The sequence below is a fragment of the Phoenix dactylifera genome, chromosome 4 (genome assembly GCF_009389715.1).
Source record: "Phoenix dactylifera cultivar Barhee BC4 chromosome 4, palm_55x_up_171113_PBpolish2nd_filt_p, whole genome shotgun sequence".
Taxonomy (NCBI): Eukaryota; Viridiplantae; Streptophyta; class Magnoliopsida; order Arecales; family Arecaceae; genus Phoenix; species Phoenix dactylifera.
In genome coordinates this window covers 19,998,818-20,019,839 of record NC_052395.1, presented here as the reverse complement: position 1 = coordinate 20,019,839, position 21,022 = coordinate 19,998,818, and the positions used below count along the sequence as shown (strand labels likewise).

Here is a 21,022-nt window from a genome sequence, read left to right as displayed (position 1 = left end):
TGCATGGGCTATTTTTTGGGGGTTTGTTTTCGTGTTTATTTAGGTTTGACTAGAGAATGATATGCCGTACATCGTGGGCCAGCACCGTAAGCCATCCGAATGTTGAGCGCGCCGGTGTGGCGCTTTGGTCCTCGGCTTCCCTCGCCCCGGTTTGAAAGGACAGCTCCTATCACGTGCTGCTCGTGTGACATGGCAATGGAACATGGCTATATCACATTATGATGAGCCTTCACCCCCGAGAAGGTTGCTCCGGGTACTTTGCCCGCAAAGGACCGTGCAAAGCTGGATAGCCGCTACGTGATTTATTTTGAAAAAAATAGACTACATTTATCTCAAAAACAGAAAGTAATGCTGTCCGCAGCCCCCAACTACATTTTATTTTCAGATTTTATTGAATATATACTATTGCCATCTAAGGAAAGAAAAAAACACACACAGAAAGCAATGTGTTATATTACCTTTAAAGGTCTCTTGCCATTGGCCATTTAAGTATGAAAATCTTGATTAGACATCTTGTTACTTTATTCTATTATTTTTTTATTTATTTTTTTCTCGTGTCGCCAACTCGAGTTAACAATATTAATTGTGATTCTATTCCTTAATCTTTGAACCATCAAATCCCTTATCTTGAGTTGAGTTACTATGGGGTTGTAACTGCGATGATAGAAATCCTCATAGGAGTGTAGAGTTTCTACCATTGCGACATGATTATGGAAGCTTTATCTTATAACAAATTGTTGGTTGAGTATTTTGTCAGAGGTTGGGGTTCAAGAATAAAGAGGCTTCGGGGATATCAAAAATATCTTTGAGAAGAAGAGTTGGTTTATCCAGACTGCTACTTTGAGAATCTTCAGGAGGTGCAATTTTAAAACTTTTGGGCTTTTCCATCTTCACATTCTCCTCTCTGCATTCTTGAGAAGGTGTCAAGGAGAATCTTATTGCTCCAACTCGCTAGAGGATAGCCCTTGTGCTGTAATTTCTATTGGACGTTAGAAAGGAAGTGCAAGTTCTTTAGTCTTAGAATTAGAAGACGAATCTCTTGACTATGTTGCAAGTAAAGGTTGTGGGCCTCGGGGATATGAGTCACAACCATCGATTTTTCAGATAGGTGATATGATAGATATTTAAGGATGCAAAAGTTTTTGGAATGAATAACATGCAATGTGAAAATCTTGGTTCAGGTTGCTCCAATATCACATAGTGGTCACGGGTTGGAACCATACATCTTATGATCGAATTCAAATCTATTTTATGATCAGTTTGAAATATTATTATGCCTTACTGTCAACCTATAACTACAGTTTTTTATCAATATTGGAACCAGTGATGGCAGGCTGACCATATAACTCATATTTTTCAAAATCAAAGCATGCATTTAAGCTTGAAGAATCTTATATAGACTTACAATGGAATATTTGAACATACTTATCTCTTCCTCGTTGAAATTCTGATGGGGGAAGAGCCGGTCACTTGAGGATCTAAGCCCGTTCTTACTTTGGAGTGCTGCTGAACATTCTAAACAAGGCCTTTGAATTTTTAGCCACAATCCAATCGATAGTCGCAATCGTCTTCTGACTCCATATAACAATACAAAGAATGAGCATGAGCTATACTCCTATTCAAGTGCATGTCACGTCCAGAAATTATTTCCAATTTCCTATGTATTTCAATTAATTCCAGTTAAACTATCATTCCTGGAGGAAGACTCTTCTATGGTGATCGAGTGGATTCATGATGTCGGGTGCTAGGGAGTTACCCATCCCATACTTAGGGACATCTAGAAGCTAGTGGCAGGTTGTTGTTCGATTGAGCTTGCCCATGCATTTCGAAAGGAGAATAGGGCTGCAGACTAGGTCACCTCCTTTGCTGCTCACAATTCGGGAGAGGTTTTTTGGACTGAATCTGACTCTGCCATCTTATCTATATGTCGTCTTTTTTCTTTTGATGTTGAGGATAGTGTTCATGCTAGGTTGACATGGACTACTGTTACATATTAGAAGATGAAGGAGAGAGAGAGAGAGAGCGAGAAAAAATTACCTTAAGCCCAGCTGTAAAAAACTTCTACTAACGAAAAAAACTTACAGCTATAACAAAAAAAAAATACAGCTAAGATAAAAAAATCTATTTACCAGTCATTGCCCTCCCCATAATAACCGTCTACTCAGCAAAGTATTTCCCCCGGTCAACGCCCTCAGGGAGAGAAGAAATTTGACAATCGCCTCACCGGCGGTTCCCCGATCCCCCGCCCTTCAAATATCTAGTCCGTTGTTTTATTGAACACCGATACACCATGTACAAATCCAGCATAGGTCTCCAGATCGGGCACCCGGAACGGCTAGATTAATGGAGATTTAACGTAATCATGCGGCTACAATTGACAATGATCGCTAGGGCCCACGGGAAACGTAAGCTCATCAAATCCGTTGGCCTACAGCAAAAAGGGACGGCAAAGCGGGACAAAACGAAAAGGAATCGGATGGAAGCAATGCCTTGGTAGGAAAAACGGACGGACGATCTACTCCCTTGTAGCAACTTAAATGCACGATGTATTCAAAGCGTATCTTGAGTCCAATTCCAGGTTCCAACGTTATATTTAGTCACACCTTCCTCTCTCTCGTCGGCTTCGATTTCTTTCCCTCCCTCCTTCCGTTCTTCCCCTTCTCTTCTTCGTCTTTCCCTGCGACGAAGCCAAGAAAGACCCGGAGAAATCTCTCGATCCATCTCGGATGGTAATGGCAGCGGCGGCGGCGGAGGAGATCCACCAGAGGCCTGACGAGCCCGCGGCAGCGAAGCTGGAGTCTCCATCTCCGTCTCCTTCTCGCAGTCTCTCCCAATCCCGCCTCCATAATTTCTCCTTCCCGACCCTCAGCTGGGGGAACCAGCGGCTCCTCCGGTGCATGAAGCTTCCCGCCGGAGCCAATGGCGAGATTGCCGGGTCGCTGGCGATCGCGAACCGGGAAGAGCCGCGGGTGATGAGGAAGCGGTCCTCTCCCCTTTCGTCTTCGCCCGAGATGGAGGGATCGAAGCGGAATCCACCTCGGATCCAGGACCCCAAGGACAGGGAGGCGGGAGGGGGAGAGAAGACGGAGGAGTCCTCTCCGGCGGCGGCGAGGCCTTGGAATCTGAGGTCGCGGAGGGGGGCCTGCGTCGCTTCGGTGGAGATCGGGCGAGGACGGAACAATTTCTCTTCTTCTTGCTCGCCTTCTCCCGTGCAGCTGGAGAGGAGTGGCCTGGTGAAATCGCTCGGACCGAGATCAGAGGTTTTGGAGAAGGGTGAGAGGCAGAAGTTCTCGATTTCGCTCACTCGTGAGGAGGTTGAAGAGGATTTCCTCGTGATGAAGGGGAAGAAGCCCCCTCGGAGGCCCAAAAAGAGGGCCAAGATCGTGCAGAAGCAACTTGATGTAAGAGGATTTCTTGGAAAAAGAGTCTTTTTCCTCTTCTTTTATCTCTTGTTGATTGATCCCAATGTTGTGAATCCTTAAATTTATCTTCTTTGTGATCTTTTCCGCAGTCAATTTTCCCTGGCTTGTGGTTGTCCGAGATAACACCAGACTTATACAAAGTTGATGCTTAAGGTGATCATCTCTGCTTATTTTGGTTATTTCTTTGATTTTTCTTCCTTTTATGTCGGTAGGAATTTTAACTGAAAAATAAATAAAAGGCTTTTTTTTTTGCATTTGCAGAGCTAAGAGGGCAATATTGCTTAATGGCGAGTTTTTATTGCAAGAGAGTTCTCAGGGATTGCAGATGCTGACTATACATGTAATCTTAACATATCATTGAGTATTGATATGCAAATTGTGAAATTGAATAAAAATGCCTAATGCTTTTTGGTTTTGTTGAATTTTCATTTAGCCTCCAAGATCGTGTTTCTTGCATCATTGTCTATCACCTGTATTCTTTTGATCTCTATTTCTTGAATTTTTAGAAACTTTTATGTCAAAATAAACCTAACTTCTGGCCTACCTGTATAGAGAGAAAAGTAAATTTAGAGCCACTTGGGAGGGAAAATGGCTTTAAAAGTTTAAGCCTATCTGCAGGCAAAGTGGTTTTGAAAATAAATTTAAATTGCTATGTTGATGGATTTGTCTTGATTCAGAATAAACGGTGGAAAGAACTTCCTGAAGGAAATCTCCAGTAGTAGGACGTGGTTATGGTCTGCCTCTTTCCTATCTATAGAGATTTGCGCAGTTGACGGATGCTCCAGAAATCTAGTTGGTTAGCTCCATATGGATGTCTGTAGTATCTATTGTTCTAGGAAGAAATTATTTTAATATGAGTTTCTTGCTTGTCCGTTATCATGTTTGTTAAAAAATGAAGCTGGTTAGTATTGCAAAAATGATGGTTTATTGACCATTACTGCATATGAAGTTATATGAGAGCTTCATTTGATATAGCTTTATGAGCTAATGATATTGCTCCAGAAGAACCTGGTAAGTAGAGAATGAAGCAACGGTGTTTTTACTTTTGCATTCTTTCTCTTGATGCAAGTTTTATTTGTTAGTCTTCGCTCAAAATTACCATGCATAAATTGCTTTTATATGAGTTTAAAAAAATATACATTGCTATGCATGTATTTACCATTTTAGGTCTTGTAATATTTAAAATTTAAGTATTCTTATATATATATATATATATATATATATATATATATATATATATATATATATATATATATATATATGTTTGTATATATTGAATCAAGTATTCGTCAGTTTTTTGTCATAAAGTTGCAGCTTTTGCATTTCTTTGACGTAAAATTCGAAAGTTATTTGTTCTTTTTTTCATACTGATGCTCTAATTTTTGAGAGCATCAAAGTGGTTTCTACAGTTAGGTTCTGGTGCATAATGGTACCAAATCAGTTTTTAGCAATTCACGGAACTTGTTAGACCTGCTTTGCACATTGCATAATGTTAGTTTGTTAATTTTCATGCCTGTACTTTGTTTTCTACTTTGAAGTGGCAATGCACTTGAACTCAGAGGGTTGTATTTCATAATTTTTATGCATATGTATATGCAAGTCAAGCATAGTATCAGCTTTTGATATTGTTGATTTTAATGTTTGTGAAATACGTGCATCTCTTGCAGAGTGTATTGAATTTTTTTCCAATTGTCAGTCCATGATACTAAAGGTTACCTTTTAAGTCTGCTCTTCAGGAGTTTCTCTAGGAAGAGTTCATACCTGTAAATTCTTATCTTTTTGCTATTCAGTTGCCACAGCTCACCTTATCATTCTTGATTTTAGTGTAATATATTGCAAATCAGTACTGCTATCTTCCAACAGTTGTATTATTATTTTTTGAGTGCCTTCTTTTAGTATAATAGCAGGTAATTTTTCCTCTTTGATGTGAGCGCATCTTGATTCATGAGATCTGTACTGATGACTTTATATAGTTTACAAGTAAAAGCTTTTCAAGAAGTTTGCCAACCAGGTTGTTGCTTGTCCCATGATGTAGTAGTCTAGTAAGATGTGGAACATTTACAAGATTAATTCTTAGTTCTAGTGGGTTAGTATTCAATTCTTCTGATGAATAATAGCATTAGAGTATGGTAAACATATTTGAATTTGGACCATCCACCTTAGTTGCTACCAAAAGATTGGGAGAATTAACTCTGTGTTCAAGGGATACATCTTAGTTGTTCTCAGGTCTAGCAACACTATTTGAGTCCTGGAAGCTCCTCAAGATGTTTTTCCTTCATTGTGAGGCTTTGTGTCTGAGGGTTCTGCAAAAAAAGAGAGGAGATACGTGCCAGTATCGCATAACATGCATTCTACCATCGGGACACATTGGTGAATGGTGCCTAGATAGGAAGTAGTGCAACAAAATGATGGGAATTGTCAACCATAAATGTCACCAAATATTGCAAGTCATTGAGGACTGTAATAAATGTATGTCAATAAAATAATGTTATCAACGCTCATTTGTTGTTGGCTATGTTACTTTCTGATTTTAGGTATAGGTAACTGTTAGAAGTTTACTAGAGCGAAGGATAGAGATAATCTGGATGATTACATAAGGTGAACTTTGGCATTGTAACAGGTAATGATGTACTATTTTCAGTTAATTGCACCAATGCCTACTGACTGGCCAATCCACCAATGGCTCACTTGGGTTACATTTAACAAGTGGCAACAAGCTTAATGTTGATTCAGCTGCATGTTTGTACTTTCTTGTGCTCATATTGAATTTTTATCAACTAACATATTATAACTGGAAGTACTTCTAATGTCTGCATTGTGAGAAAATCTCTTTAGTAATTTAGTTTGCTCGTTAACTATAGACATATAGATTTTGTTTTTCCATTTATTACACTTTATTCATTGACCTAGAGGATCTTCTATTTTATCTTTTCCCTCTTGACCAATTTTTCAAAACCTATAGGATATTTGTGCCTTCTGTTTGAATGAAATGCATGAAATGGTCCACAAACAATTACTAGCAAGCAGGCACATTTCATTTGGATAGAAAATCCCTTACATCTAGATATAAACTGAAATAATGAAATATCATTCAAGTAAAAAGTAAATATGTAACTTAAATTTGCAATCACATCCAGAAAAAAATTGAAATGATATAGGGTTTGAAAAGCCAAGAAAAGTTTTTTGTCTCTTCTAATAAGCATACTTTCTTGATATGCATTGACATGTTAAAATTATGAAACTCATCGTCGATTACTCAAAGTCCCTCCACACGTCTTAGATGTCTTGGTAAGAAATTCATCTTATCCATTAAATTTTACTACCGATTGTTCTCCATTTTACGAAAAAAAAGTAAACTAAATAAGTTATATTTGACCATATTATTTTCGTCCAAGGTTTGAAACTCTGTTTTTTGTTTTGATTTCAAACTTTGAGGTGGAGTTTCAGTTTTGGCAATTCAACTGTTTCAAAAATTATGCTCCAAGTGTCAGAATTTTAAACAATCAAGAAAAATTCAAAAAATGAAAAAAAAAGGAAAATAAAAAAGAAAAGAAATGTCATTACATAAAATTTGAACTATAGTTATTATATAGGTTCTTTGTTTCTGTAGTTTTGATAATTTTAGGCTGAAATTAATTTTGAACATAAGTGAAAGGAATTTGCACTATGAATGTATGTGTCTGTGTAATTTACTTCTTGAGTTTCAACTGTTCTGAACTTCATTATATTTCATTTTTAGTAGAACTCACGAATATATTGAATTTGGGTGTTTTGTTATTATTTTTGTGGCTGAATGGCTATTTAGTTAAATGCATGTAATTGTACATAAAAATATCTTTTTGAAAAATTTCCTATATATACTAATTCACATTAGTCTTTTGAAAGTATTGTACAAGGCTTTTCTTAGAGGCTTTCGCTTGTCAAGATTTAAAATTTGTTACTCTATCCCATTTTTTAGCTCAAGAAAAATAAAAAAAAACCATCGAGAATTAACAATATATGCCTTATGTACTTAAACAAATAAAGAAATGAACCCAATATAATCATAAATACCAAAATAGATGTAAAAATCCATGCATGGCTAGCTTTAGTCAGTTTTGGCCGAAATAAGTTGGAGATACTACAGGTGGACTAAAACTAGCCAGTTTTAGCTGAAATTGACTGAAATTGCCAAAATTGACCAAGTAAAAGTCGGTTTGGTTGATTCTTGGCCGAAACTGACCTGTTTTGGATGAAATGATCAGTTTGGCCAAAGCATAGAATCTTGGTTTCACATATGAATAAAATTACTGTAACTTTCTTGTGCATCCAAGAACAATCTCTACAAAACTGTTAAACAATATGATAGTTGTTGGGAACTGTCAATTCATTACTTCTAATTAGGCCACACACTTATAAATCATAATTCTAAAAGCTGACATGATATTTTTCAGAGTAATGCAAAGACACATTTTGTGTCGAGATACACAATTGCATCAATGTTAGAACAACTTGACACATATATAGGGAAACTGCATTATTGTCTTCTTATTTTTCTTGCAAATAATATATGATAATTACTAAAAATCATTGTTCATGACACATGAAATCTGTGCACTTAAAATATTCATCGTTCAATGTATACAATTTTACAATGCCGTGGCCAATGCCTTTGTCTATTTCTTATGTTTCAAGTTAATCCTTTCTTTGATGACCTGGAGTGATGTACTTAGAAGCAGTTTTGCTGGAAAAGAAGTATGTTCAAATACTTTTAAGAAACAAGGAAGCTTGTGTGTCTGTCTCTCATCTATTTGTGAATCTTTGAAAAATTACAGTTCCAATTATCTGTGCTCCTCTCATAGTGGAAACAGCGCAATGAAATAAAAAAAGGTCTCCTGAGATTGATCACCCCTGTAACAAGTTGCAAACTCCTGGTGTTTCTGTAACCATAATCACATATTTCCAAGTAACAAAAAGGGTCTCAACTTTGGTGGGATGCTGTTTATATGAACCAAAGCAGGAAGATATGAAATGCAGTGAACTTGTTCTGAAGTAAACCAGAAGTAAAGCTATGATTGCTCACATGTTTGTGCTTGTAGAATGAACTGGTTCATGATGAAAGTGAAGCCCCAATCAGCTGTATGTGGTGAACCTCTGGTATAAGCAATTAAAGCCAACTTTCTAATGTTCCCCTGGATTGACATATCTGTGCAAACCGTATTATCATTGAAATCCTATGATGTATCATACCATGAAATTCTATTCAATATATTCTGCAATTTTTTCATGATAAAATATCATACAAGTTTGCTATTCAGAGGTTTTTACTTTGCTTATCTTCCAAGTTCTGCTTTGTGACGAATCCATCTCTAGTGAAGGAGAATGAAAATTAAGCAAGCATGGTGCCAATATATGATTCTGTGACAATAGATGCTAAGTGCAGGTGCAAGGGTGAATAGTTAATTGTTTGGAATTGCAAAGAACTAGTATACAACAACCCCTTTGCCCTTAACTGGTCTTAGCCTGATCTTGCTGGTGGCCTTTGAATTTCTTGCATAGACTGAGCAAGGCCGAGAGGTCGACCATTTGCATGCTTTTCTGTAGGGGACAAGGTAAAGATGGAGAAAAGTTGTAAACTGAGGCTTCTGACAAATTAAGTTTTACGCCTGGCTCAAGGTTATCAGCATGAGCCTCCTTTTTGTGGTCTAGAAATCAATAGATTGTGAAGAAATTGATTCCAGAACAAAATGGGCACACTTATCAAAGATTGTTGTGAGCCAGGTTTGAAGCTCCATGTATCTGTTTTTTGGTCCAGGTTATGCAAGAAACCATTAAAGCTCCTAGAACCTTAGCCATCTGATCAAACACATTAGCTTGAATGTGTTAGCTCATTATCTTGTCTCTACCAATGCAATTAATTCTTTTATATAATTGCTAGAATTTCATGTCCTTCCTCTTTTTGCGGGGTCATATATCACCTGCGTTCCAGAATAGCACCTTCATGCATTAAACTTTGGTTTCCTGTTCATGAAACTTTTTTTTTCTGCTCACCCAACATGCTTAGACCGAATCACATTATTTTTATTTTGTTGCTTCAAAGGCCATTGACATTGTTCTCATTCAGGGTTGGCTCCGAACCACAAACTAGGTTTACCTTGTTACCATTTCCAGTTATGTGTCAAGTTCCAAACCTGGAACCTCTATTTATTTTTATCCTAGTGATCTGGCTTATTACATTTGAAATTGATTTCCCTTTCCTTGATTTTTAGTACTCTAATTCACATAGCCGGACTTGGAATGGTTTAAGTCTCAAGGGCAATCGCCGACTTGCAAACCATTTTTACTCTGCCTTCAAAAGTATTCACTCAGTAATCAGTATATGGATGAACATACCACTCATTCTTTTGTTGGACCCATGCTTGGTGCTGCTTTTAGCTTGTTTATGTGGATAATTAAAGATTAGACACACTGCATTCCTTGTCCTTAGCCCCCACCTCTCTCTCTCTCTCTCTGCGAGTATGAAAAATAGAGGCCAATAGATTGGGTATATTGATAATTGTCTCAGTACATTTATCAGAAAATAAGGAACTCTGGAAACGTAAAGAGGAGAGATGTGGCTTTCTGATTGTTTGGAGTTGGGGAGCTGGGTAATTTCTCAGCCATTTCTTTTGCATGTTAGGTAGTGTGGTCAAGCTGAGATAGCAGTATAGCACTACTGTTCTGTCATCAACTAACAATCTGAATTGCAGCATAAGGTGTCCCAATCTGCTCTTTTGATCTCAAAATCAGCAAGTGGAGCAAAGTAGAGGATGTGGGAATCAGTATGCAACAAATTAATTTGCTAATACTTGGTGTTTAACTGGACTTGTTTGTTCATCTCCACACCTGTTTTACGTTCAGTTCTGACTCATGTGAGTCTTTGCAGGTGAAACCAAATAGTTGAATTGATCAGCCATCAGCAGTCAACTTTATATTTCCCCTCACATGCATCATATATGTCCAAAATTATTAGCTTCCATTTCAATGGGAAGGCTTTGTAGGCGAACTTTGTAGTTGCGGCATGTGATCCGAAGGCTTTCTGCACAAAACTTTATCACGATCCGAAAATGAGAGCATATTTATCAATTTAGATACATAACCAAAAAAATCTTTATTTAAACAAGGAATCAAAACCATCCATATCTTCTTTCATGTTCATTGCATGTCTCCAAGATTATTTGTTCTATCTATGTATGCATTCATGTGCATTGTGCCTGCTTGGCATTAGTAAATATTACATATATGATGCAAATGTTAGCTAGATATTTGCAACTCGGGCTAATCTTTCTCACCAAGAATTAGGTGTTCATATGTATTTAGTGATGCTAATGGATGAAGTTGTTTATAAATTTGGGGAGCTCACTTGACTAGGAAACCAAAACCTGGACATGCTCCTCTTTTTTTGGCTTTTCTTTTTCTTTTTTTAAAAAAAAGATAAGGAACATTCTAAGCTCTAAATAGAAGATCGGGTCTGATTTTGTAATACGAAAGCTAACTCAAGCTTTATCAACTAGAGAAATCCCTATTCACCATAGAACATCCATAGCCCAATTTATATTCCGTAATTACAGTGATAGAATTATTGGTCATGCTCAAAATAGGAGACAAATAGTATGTGGTATTAATTTTATAAATATCAAGCTTAATCAGGGAGCTCATTTTTGTATAGTTATGTGTACGTGAAATATTTATTTTGTCATGCGGTGCATGGTATTGGTATATAAAAATTAATACGTTACGTTACACTGGAGGTGGGTGGTTATTATCTTCTAACCATAATTGGCGCCCCATATCATTTTGCTTCACGGTCGCTGATGCCGTCTGCTTCAGCAGGTTACGGCGATCCATCGACCGTGGGATCAGAATCCGGCGGCTCCAATGATCCGGTCCGCATCGTCGCAGAAGAGCCACACTCGTCATTGAGGGCATTTCAGTCATTTTCTTTTTAATTTTTATTCCCGTAATACCCCTGCCTCCCCTGGCCCTTTAACGGACGTATATTAGGCAACGCCGATGACCTCGAATGAACCCAATCAACCCAATTCGGAAAGGGCCCGATTCCGTTGGTACGTGTCCGTCCCCCAATCCCTCTCTCGTCTCCGAAACTTCCGTGCCCTGATTTTTCTCCAATTTTTCTGTTGTAATACTACTTCTATGACCGCTAGTTTGGTGTTGTTGGCTTTGATTTCTCCTTGCTGATCCATCGATCTGTGGTGTGATATAGATCTTGTTCTTTCTCTGATTTGTTTTGCCGCCTGAAATTTTTTGGGCGAAGTTTCTTAAAAAAGTAAAAAAAAATCTTGTAAGATGACGAATTTATGTTTTACTGATTAAAGGCACCCTTTTGTCCCGGCTTTTGCTGCCCAAAGTTTTTGGGGCTTTTTGGTTAATGGGAAGTGTTTTTACTTCCGTTGTTGTTTCTGAAGTTTATTTTCAATGTAGCAATCGTTGATTCTGAAGTTTATTTGCTTGAAACTCTGTTTTTTTATTTTTTTTCTTGATGTTGTTTTAACGGAGAATTATCTTACTTTTCTTCCTGCCTATCAGAAATTACTGTTGTTCCGATGGATCTCAGTTTAGAACCCTATGATAGTAAATCCTGTCGAAGTATGTGACTATTTCTGGCCGGGCCCTGATTTTTTTTTTTTTTACTTTTATCCCCACTGGACTTTATCTTGGGTGTCTATGTCAATCTGTTCTTTGTCTTAGGGTTTAGTAGGATGGTGGATCTGGTGGATTATTCTGCTCAACAGTATGTCCTGATGGTGAGCTTTGGTTGGTATAGTGAGCTTGTCTTTTCCAGAGTCTTTTAGGCTGAATTCCTTGGTAAAACCTTTTTTTGGCAATGTACTACACAGGGTCCGGTTCGTTATTTCCATCAAAAGGGAAAAGGTTGGAACAGAAAGATAGTGATGGTATTGACTGAATCATATTGGGTTTCATGAGTTGGGAGTGTTGTCACCCATGTCTGATTTTGGTTTCATCTTCTTCTTCTTCCTTTTATTTTTCCATTCTTCTTAACACTTCTTTGCAGAAAGTAATTTATCTTGTGGGGTTTTGTGTGCCTTACATGTGCTTACCCTGTTGATCAGATATTGAAAACTGTAGTTCCTTGACAAGAAATCAAAGAACTAGGTGAATTATCATTTTGTTTTAATTGGTTTGGATGTTGATGGTTGGTGTTTAATAACTGCTACAAATTTTGGGGTGCCATCTTAACTTCAGTATTAAAGATTATGAGATTTAGAGCGTTTTACCACTGAAATTCCAATAGGTATCCTGTCTGTACATTTAATCAATGTGCTACTTTATTTAACAATACTTCTGCTGCCTTCCCCCCTCTAATTTAGTGGGTGTGAATTGATTTCTGATTAGTAGATCACGAGTTTAAATGATATATGAAACCTATTCTTTTGGAGGGTAGCTATGATGCTTTAACAGTGTGAACCCATACTAAAGATAGTTCCTTTTTCACATCTATAATTTGGGTTATCTTTGTCATCAAAACAATCATGTGATCGTCGAATATGGTGATAAGGCAATCATTTCTTTCTTCTTTTTTTTTGTTTATTTTCTTGTTTTCTTGTTCTACATTGGAGTTGGCCTTTCGAATCCGTATGGTGATATGCATACCACCTTGCTCAAAGGTGAAAATCATCTGTATATAATGATAATTTTTTAGACTCATTCAAGATGGTAGTTTCGCATCTGCATGATGGCAATTACCTGGATTATGCTTAGCATCATTGGGTGCTTTTAAAATCATTCTTCTCCACTTAAAAGCTTGCAAATTGTCATCAACAACTCTTAAGACTTTTGAGTCCAGATATACTTACTATGCAACAAAAATGACTTTGAGGACAAAGACATCAAATTGACTACATTGTCTCACTGCTGCATGGCTAAAACTCTCTGATTCTTCTGCAAAATGATAATTTTTCGTGTTAAATATCCAGTATTCAGAGTCAAAGAGTGTCAAGCTTGAATTGCAGAATTATTATGTTTCTACATTAGCTTTGGTATACTCCTTTTCTCTTTTCTATGATATTTAGGCAAATTATGCACTTTTACTTTTCAGCTAGCTACCAAAAATGGACTCAAGCAGGCGTCAAGGTGGAATCCAGCAATTATTGGCTGCAGAGCAAGAAGCTCAACACATTGTAAATGCTGCTAGGAATGGTAATTACTCTGAAATATTATGTTACTAGCGTATAACCCACGGCAAGTGTAGGGTATAGTTTTTTCTCCTTTTTCTAACTGTTCTTGAAATGCAATATGGAATAAAATAGATAATAGAATAGAATAAAATAGATATAAAAGCTCTGCTTATTATCCTAAATAAAGAATTGTATTAATGACATCATTGCTACGGGCTTCCACATGGCGAATTGAGAGGGCAGCACAAGCTGAGCCTCCATTATATATATATATATAGACTATTGTCCCTAAAATAGCATTTTTTTTTCATCTTACTATTTTATGACTCATAATCATATCTTGTTAAAGAAATATTTGCTACTTGACAATTTTAATAGACTTTCCAAGTACTTAAGTACTGTTTAATAGATGAAAATAGGAGGATTTATAATCCCAATCCATGCAGTTTATTTTCGGCATCATATACATCTTTAGCACATTCGTCATAGTTAGCAGCTCCATATCAAGGAGGACGATTTATAATACCGATCCATATGGTTTATTTTTGGCATTATATACATAGTTAGCACATTCGTCATAGTTAGCAACTCTATATCAAGGTCATCATCGATATCATCTTTAATATATATATATATATATATATATATATATATATATATATATATATATATATATATATATATATATATATATATATATATATATATATATATATATATTGCATTTTGGTGCACCATTAGACAATGGAGACTTGGTGTTCAGCTTAATTATGTTGTAAATCTTTTAAGTAAAAGTGTTCACAGACGCCCTGTTATGTAGCCCTAATGTTATTACTCATACTCTGCTAAATCATTTGCCTTGCATATTTACTAGAATGGTCCAGCAGGGGAAGCAGGTGGCTCACATGCTTTGCATACAGAAGAATGTGTTTATGTTATTATATTCATTCTATTTCATAACAGAAGTCATAAACAAATTTTTCAACAAACAGAAATATAACTTCTTAACTAAGTCACAATTTCAGGTAGAGTTGCATATGATTGGAGATATTGTGTCCATGGTTTTAGAACCTAACATAAATAGAGTTATATAAGAGCTTGTGACTTAATGAAATAGTTTTGTGATATAATAGGTAGCAGATACATAAACACTCACTAATGAAGAGAAACATGTATGTGCAAACATATAGATACTATGCTTCTACACTAGATTGATGTATACTTGGAGATTGTCATTAGAATGAAAGATGGTGGCTTGCAAGAATTTGCAAATTGTATGCTCCATATGCAATATATCTTCAATCTTTTCTTTTAACTTTTTATTGGATGTTGAATCACTTGTCATAATAGTCGAGTTTCTTTTGAGTTGTGAACAAGAGAAGTATGTATGCGTGTGCTGGCTTGATCTGGCTTCCTGTAAATGATTCCTATAGATTACACTTTGTTGCAACAACAAAGGCTAATGGACTCTGTTTTAATCTTTTGGTTAATGAATATGTGCAAACCTTCTTACCTTGCAAACTGGATCGAGCTGTGGATATTTATTCAGGATTTTCATTGGGTAAAGAATATAACGCAAAAGCTATAAATCATTTGTTGCTTAAGAAGGCACTATTAAAATCTGTTACTTCTTTCAGGCAGGGCTGAAACAGTGGTCTACTAAAGAGCTCATTATTTGGAGGATTGAAATTATTAGCCTCGTAATAAGTCAGTCTGGCAGGGAGCATTTACAGATTAGCTACAGGTCCATCAGTAATTTGAAACAAAGTACATACCGATACAACTGGCCCTTTTGTTTTGGTGGTGAATGGTCTGATGTTTCTGGTTTGCACCTATGTTAGTTTACAATCTTAACACATATAGGGGCCTGATCAGAAGCATTTTGCTGATAAGGGTCAAGTTTTGTGGCATAGAGAGGACAGTTACATAACATTGACTTGACTATGAGTAATTCTTGGTGCTCTTTTTTATTTTCTCTGTTAAGAGCTAAATAGTGGTATACAGAGAACAAAAGCTCCATAACATGTTAGAGGGATGTGACATGGATATGAAGCATTTTAAATAGTGGTATACAGAGAACAAAAGCTCTTTTTTCATTCTCATTACTCCCATTTATGCTATAATCAACGCATTTTAAAGCTTGTATGCTATTCAAAAGAGTTTTGTCCTGTTTTCTTCACGAACACTACCAACATCTTGATATGGATATGAAGCTTGAAAAATCATTATTGGGATGCCATGGATTGGATCTACTTGTTGATAGTGTGTTCTCCTCATCATCACATGTAATAACAGAACTCGTCTCAATACTTGAGATGCTATGTTGGTTGATGACTTGATTTTTCATTGTAGACGATATGAAAAAAAATAATGATTAAAAGGTTTTGTGGATTGTCAGCTTTAATTTTCTGGCTTAATAGATTATGGGGGTACATGCAGTCTAACACAGTGGAATATATGGGGTGCTTGTACTTCATTTCAATTCATTGCTTTTCAATGAATTTCAAATGATTGATGCATCCTAAAGTTTGTCATCTTGAAGAGTATGGAATGGCTATGGTGACTAGATGCAGTGTGTACAAGAAGTCTTCTTCTCTGCAAGTTTGTGCACCGAACATTGCTGGTTTTTTCTTCTTTTTTTTTTTTAATCATGTTCATTTTTAACAACATGGTCTAATGTATTCTTTAACATTCAAATATTGGTAGGAGGCATTCTAATGTAGTGTTATCTAACATAGAGTTATCTTCAAGTAAACTTCGCTGGTTGTTGTGGCTCAAACACAACTGCATGTCCTATAACTAAAGCACAATCTGAAATGAGGTGATTGCTGTCCATTTTCCTGTAACTTTTGGGTGAGATACGTCTTGCATAATGGGGTGATGAGTTGTTCTCCATTTTATGCTGTAGAGTTTTCTGTTTTATTTTTTTTTCATTTTACTTTTCTTGTTGGTTTCTAATAGTATCTCGTAATAGATAAACTGGTTTGGGATGTGAGATATACTATCTTCTTCATTGTTTCAGACCTTTTCATGAATCACTGATCCATGTGGTCATGCCTCCATATTGCATGCAAAGAATATAGTCATCTCATGCATAAACCTAGGCACTATTCCATGTCGGTTGAGACACATAGATATTTGGATTTCCACCAGGATGAGAAGTCCAACAGTCAGCAAGTATGGTCGACATGGTAAATATCTAGGCATTCTTTGAAGCTTGAGTTATGTTTCTGAGTATTTAAAAATGCTAGTAAAATGGACGCGTGCATGTGCATGTTAGATCTGAAAACTGTTTTAATATTAAACAATAAATGCATGAAAACCATCAAAATAAAACTAATCACTTGGTATGTTAACACAAGACTTGATCTTACTGGTTCTACAAAAGAAATGAGCAATGAAACATTTATAGTGACATGCTAAGTGTATCAGGAAAGTAATATAAATATCTTACAATTATCTCTCTCCTGAAACAGTATGGTAGCTTCGAAGCTTGATGCTGTTTCTAGAGATGGATAACAGATTGACATTGAACTTATCAATATAGATAAATCGAAATTATAATGAGCATGCCCAAACATAAAACAATGACTACCTATTAGACCAAACCTATAGTTTTGAAACAACATGTTGCACATGATGTCATCACACTTGGTCATTGTGTGCTCTTCCTCTTGAGCTAGTGCATCAAGCTACGTGGTTGCATGTTCTTTTATTTGAGTCACATCACATGCATCATATATGTGGTATAAGTCATGCGGGTTATGTCTGTTTTTTTTTTCTTTCTAATGGTCCATAAGGCATGTGGAAAAGACCTATATTTATTCCCAAGAAAAATGTATTTCTTGTATTTCTTAGGAAAAAAAGGTACAAAGAGGGGCCACTTTAGTGGACTTTGGCATGCTTTGCATGCTGTTGCAGTTCTTTTGACTTTACTCTTAGTCACTATTAGTTTTACAGTGTTTGCCTATATATTCTGTTCTTAGAAAGCTTCAAAGCATATGCATTCTGGAACTTAACAAAAGCTGTAGTTGATTTGTCCATCTGTGCACCAAAAAGATCCAACTCGAAAAGAGTGGGTAATGCTGTAGTTGATTCTTGCTGAAATGCATATTGGCTCCATTTGCTTTTTTAGGTAAATTATTTGCTGCAATTGCCTTTATCCACTGTTCTATCCCCTAAGAATTACTCAATGTATGGAATTCCTGGTATTTGAGAATATAAATGATTGCCTTTATCCACTGGTTCGTTAGTGCTTTACTAGGTTATTTCTGAAGTTCCTATGGCCGAGCTATCTCATTTTAGGTGATTTCTTTCTTGCAATTCCCTTGATTGACCATTTCATTTGTTTCTTGCTTTTCTTCCATGCTTTGTTTATTTCTGTATATCATAGTCGTCTGATACCTTTTGTAAATTTTCTATACTTGACACAAAGCTCCCTCATTCTAATGATTTTCCAATGGTAGTTATGTAATTTGATCTCCATATTTGGTTATCTATTGTTTAGGTAGCTGTTTAAAATTCATGCCAGTGAACAACCTGCTCTCTCTCTCTCTCTCTCTGACCTTTTTGTTATAGAATTATATATTTCATTCAGGCTTATGAGTATACAAGAATCATTGATGCCTTGCATTCCATTAGTGTCTAAAGAAGGCATGCTATTGCACGAGACTCCCGCCACTATGGGGTCTAGGAAGAGTTAGCAGCATGGTCGACAAAACTATCCCGAACCTTCCGGTTTGGGGCGTACCAAGCCGTATCGATGGCAAATCGGGATGATTTTGACAACCAAAACAAGAAATCGGCGTTAGAGGGGGAGAATGAGAAGAAAAGAGAGAAACACACACACACACACACACACATAGAGAGAGAGAGAGAGAGAGAGAGAGAGAGAGAGAGAGAGAGAGAGAGAGGTGGAGGCCGGCCGGTGGAGCGTCGGGGAGGCGCCGCATGGAGGAGGGGCTCCGTCTCCGGTTCTCCTATTTTGTTCGAAACAAGGGTCCTGGAGGGGGCCTCTTTTTATTTTTGCTATTTTTAAGTGAAAGTCGGCAAACTTTCCGACTTCACTTAAAAAAAAATTCCCTTGTTGACTTCACTTAAAAAAAAATTAAGTAAAATCGGCAAGGTGTTTGCCGACTTTCACTTAAAAATTGCAAAAATAAAAGGGTGTCTCCTCTGTTCGAAACAGGGGAACTGGAGGCAAAGCTCCTCCGCCTCCTCTTCGCGGCTCGCCAACCCTCTGTTGGCCTCCCTCCCACTCTTCCCCTTTTCTCTCTCTTTTCCTCTCTCTCCCGTTCTCCCTCTCCCCTGCCTCCTCTACTGTGTCGGTACGGGCCTGGCACGAACGACACGGGGCTGTACTGACCGTGCCGCCAGGTAACCAGTCTGGGCTCCAGTTCCGACAGTAATCCTTGGTCAGAAGTATGCAGTTTTATGTTCGGAGAGGCTGTTACCATGTTTCAAATATGTAACACTCAATTCCCAATGGAGCAATCTTACCATTGCACCAAGACCCGGCTTCGTTAAAAAAATAATAATAAAAGGATCTGGAGCACATTCATGATAGACATTGTGTTGCACATTGCATTTGTAGAAGTTTATTTTGTTGATCCCTCCCCCGTCCGGTCTTTTTTTTATTATTTTTTAAATTTCTGGCATCACAACATGATGAAAACGGAGCTCTTTGATCTACTTGCTTCCTTGATTGAGAAAGGAACTGATTGTAATATTTTTTGAGCAGCAAAAATGGCCCGGCTAAAGCAGGCTAAAGAAGAGGCTGAAAAGGAGATTGCTGAATATCGTGCCCAAATGGAAGCTGAATTTCAGAGGAAGGTTGCAGAGGTAAATACCAGTCCAACTTTTATGTTGTCTTTGGATTTGTCGGTCCTCTAACTTAGCTTTGTTATTTTCTGAAATCAAACAGAGTAGTGGGGACTCCGGTGCCAATGTTAAGCGCCTCGAACAAGAAACTGATATGAAGATCCAGCACCTGAAGTCACAGGCAGCAAGCATTTCCAATGATGTTGTTTACATGCTTTTGAAGCATGCGACTACTGTTAAAAATTAAGCTGTCACAGATATGGCTGCAGGGTTGCTATGTATGATACCTTGAATATTTTTGAACTATCTTATATTGTTCCTTCTTGTTGTTTGGGAACATCTTATGGGCATTCTGTTTCATGTAATGCTTGTAGTCATAAACCTTGGTTCTATTCTTAAAATAAGTTGCCTATGCAAATCTGAGACTTGTTATGCAGTGCTGATGGCTTGATGCTATGTGTCTGTGTTTATACTCGGCAACATTTTCTGTTTGCTGGTTGTCATAACTTCCTGTTGTTTTAGGTATTTGTCCATTTTTTTTAAGCACATAAATTTGGATACTTGACATGAGGTTGTCATTGGAAGCTCGATTAACAAGCATTGACAATGTTATTGGAAGATAAAAGTCCGATTTTATAATCTTATTAATAACAATACTTGATGACGACACTTTGCAAATTATTTGATGAAAATCCGGCACAAAATGCAGGCAAGGGAAATCCATAATTCAGCATCCTCAGCCAAAAAAAGTGGGAACATTAGCACGATGATGAACACTGCTTCATGATTTTTTACTGTCGTTTTCATTTTGATTTAACTATTGGCATATGACCTTGTGCATATTGTAACTGTTCACGATTATGGAGGCAAACTTGCACATTGAAATTGAGATATGTACAAAATGAAATTGCCATACTTACAGCTCTCCATTTCCACCCAAGGAGAGAGCCCTTCCACCAGCTCGCTGCCTGTCCTCTAAGCAAAACATTGAAGCTGGTGGCGCAGCTAAAGAAGTTGCTTATGAACTGCTGCAGCTTTTGCACCAGGAAATTTTTACTGCTTTATCTAGAAAGCGGGAGAGAGGCTTGTTGTTTGCCTAGGAAATAGGGCAAAGAAGTTCTACAGACCAGTTACAGGGAAATTATCTTGCCAACGGTGGTAACAATGAACAGGGATTTTTTAGCAAGGCACAACAAATGTTTCTATACCTCTAGGCTTGCTCATACACCACAGCAATATATTCTTATTTCCTAATGATATCAGTTCCAGTATCTAATAGAAAAAAAGCATAGAAAAGCTATACGTTTAGCATTCATTAGGCAAACTGTGAAATGCCAATGATCAGAACATTGATGTTATCAGGGTGTCTTTTCATGTCAAAGTACTCATCAGAAACATTATCTTGCCTGGTTGCAATTGGTTTACTGTTATTCCTTAATCAGTTAAATATATGTTCTAGTATGTCTTGGGCATTATTAATTATTGATTAGTAATTTTCACGTCATCTGTGTAAACTGTGTTATCATTTATTGGATGGATAGATACTTTGTTATTGAATCATAGAAATCATCATAAAGATTAGCGCACTCAAAGCTAGAATCAAAC

The 21,022-nt window shown here is 37.0% G+C and overlaps 2 protein-coding genes across 3 annotated transcripts; both read left to right on the top strand.

Annotated features, from left to right (window-relative positions):
* The first annotated feature begins 2,574 nt into the window (after positions 1 to 2,574).
* LOC103713962 lies at positions 2,575 to 8,696 on the top strand. 2 transcript variants are annotated; one of them, XR_605132.4, is made up of 4 exons: positions 2,575 to 3,401; positions 3,512 to 3,575; positions 3,684 to 3,762; positions 8,237 to 8,696. XR_605132.4 is itself a non-coding variant. In XM_008801028.4 (3 exons), exons 1-2 carry the CDS (start codon positions 2,727 to 2,729, stop codon positions 3,572 to 3,574), a joined length of 738 nt encoding a protein of 245 aa, XP_008799250.1. In that variant the 5' UTR covers positions 2,575 to 2,726; the 3' UTR covers position 3,575; positions 3,684 to 3,850. The 2 variants fall into 2 exon arrangements, 1 of the variants encoding a protein (XP_008799250.1); XM_008801028.4 differs by lacking the exon at positions 8,237 to 8,696 and having other exon boundaries at positions 3,684 to 3,850.
* A 2,710-nt stretch (positions 8,697 to 11,406) lies between these two features.
* On the top strand, positions 11,407 to 19,853 carry LOC103713961 (V-type proton ATPase subunit G). Its single transcript, XM_008801027.4, has 4 exons — positions 11,407 to 11,506; positions 13,519 to 13,619; positions 19,338 to 19,438; positions 19,521 to 19,853. The coding sequence occupies exons 2-4, from the start codon at positions 13,532 to 13,534 to the stop codon at positions 19,662 to 19,664; spliced, it is 333 nt and encodes a 110-aa protein (XP_008799249.1). The 5' UTR covers positions 11,407 to 11,506; positions 13,519 to 13,531; the 3' UTR covers positions 19,665 to 19,853.
* The last annotated feature ends 1,169 nt before the right edge of the window (positions 19,854 to 21,022 follow it).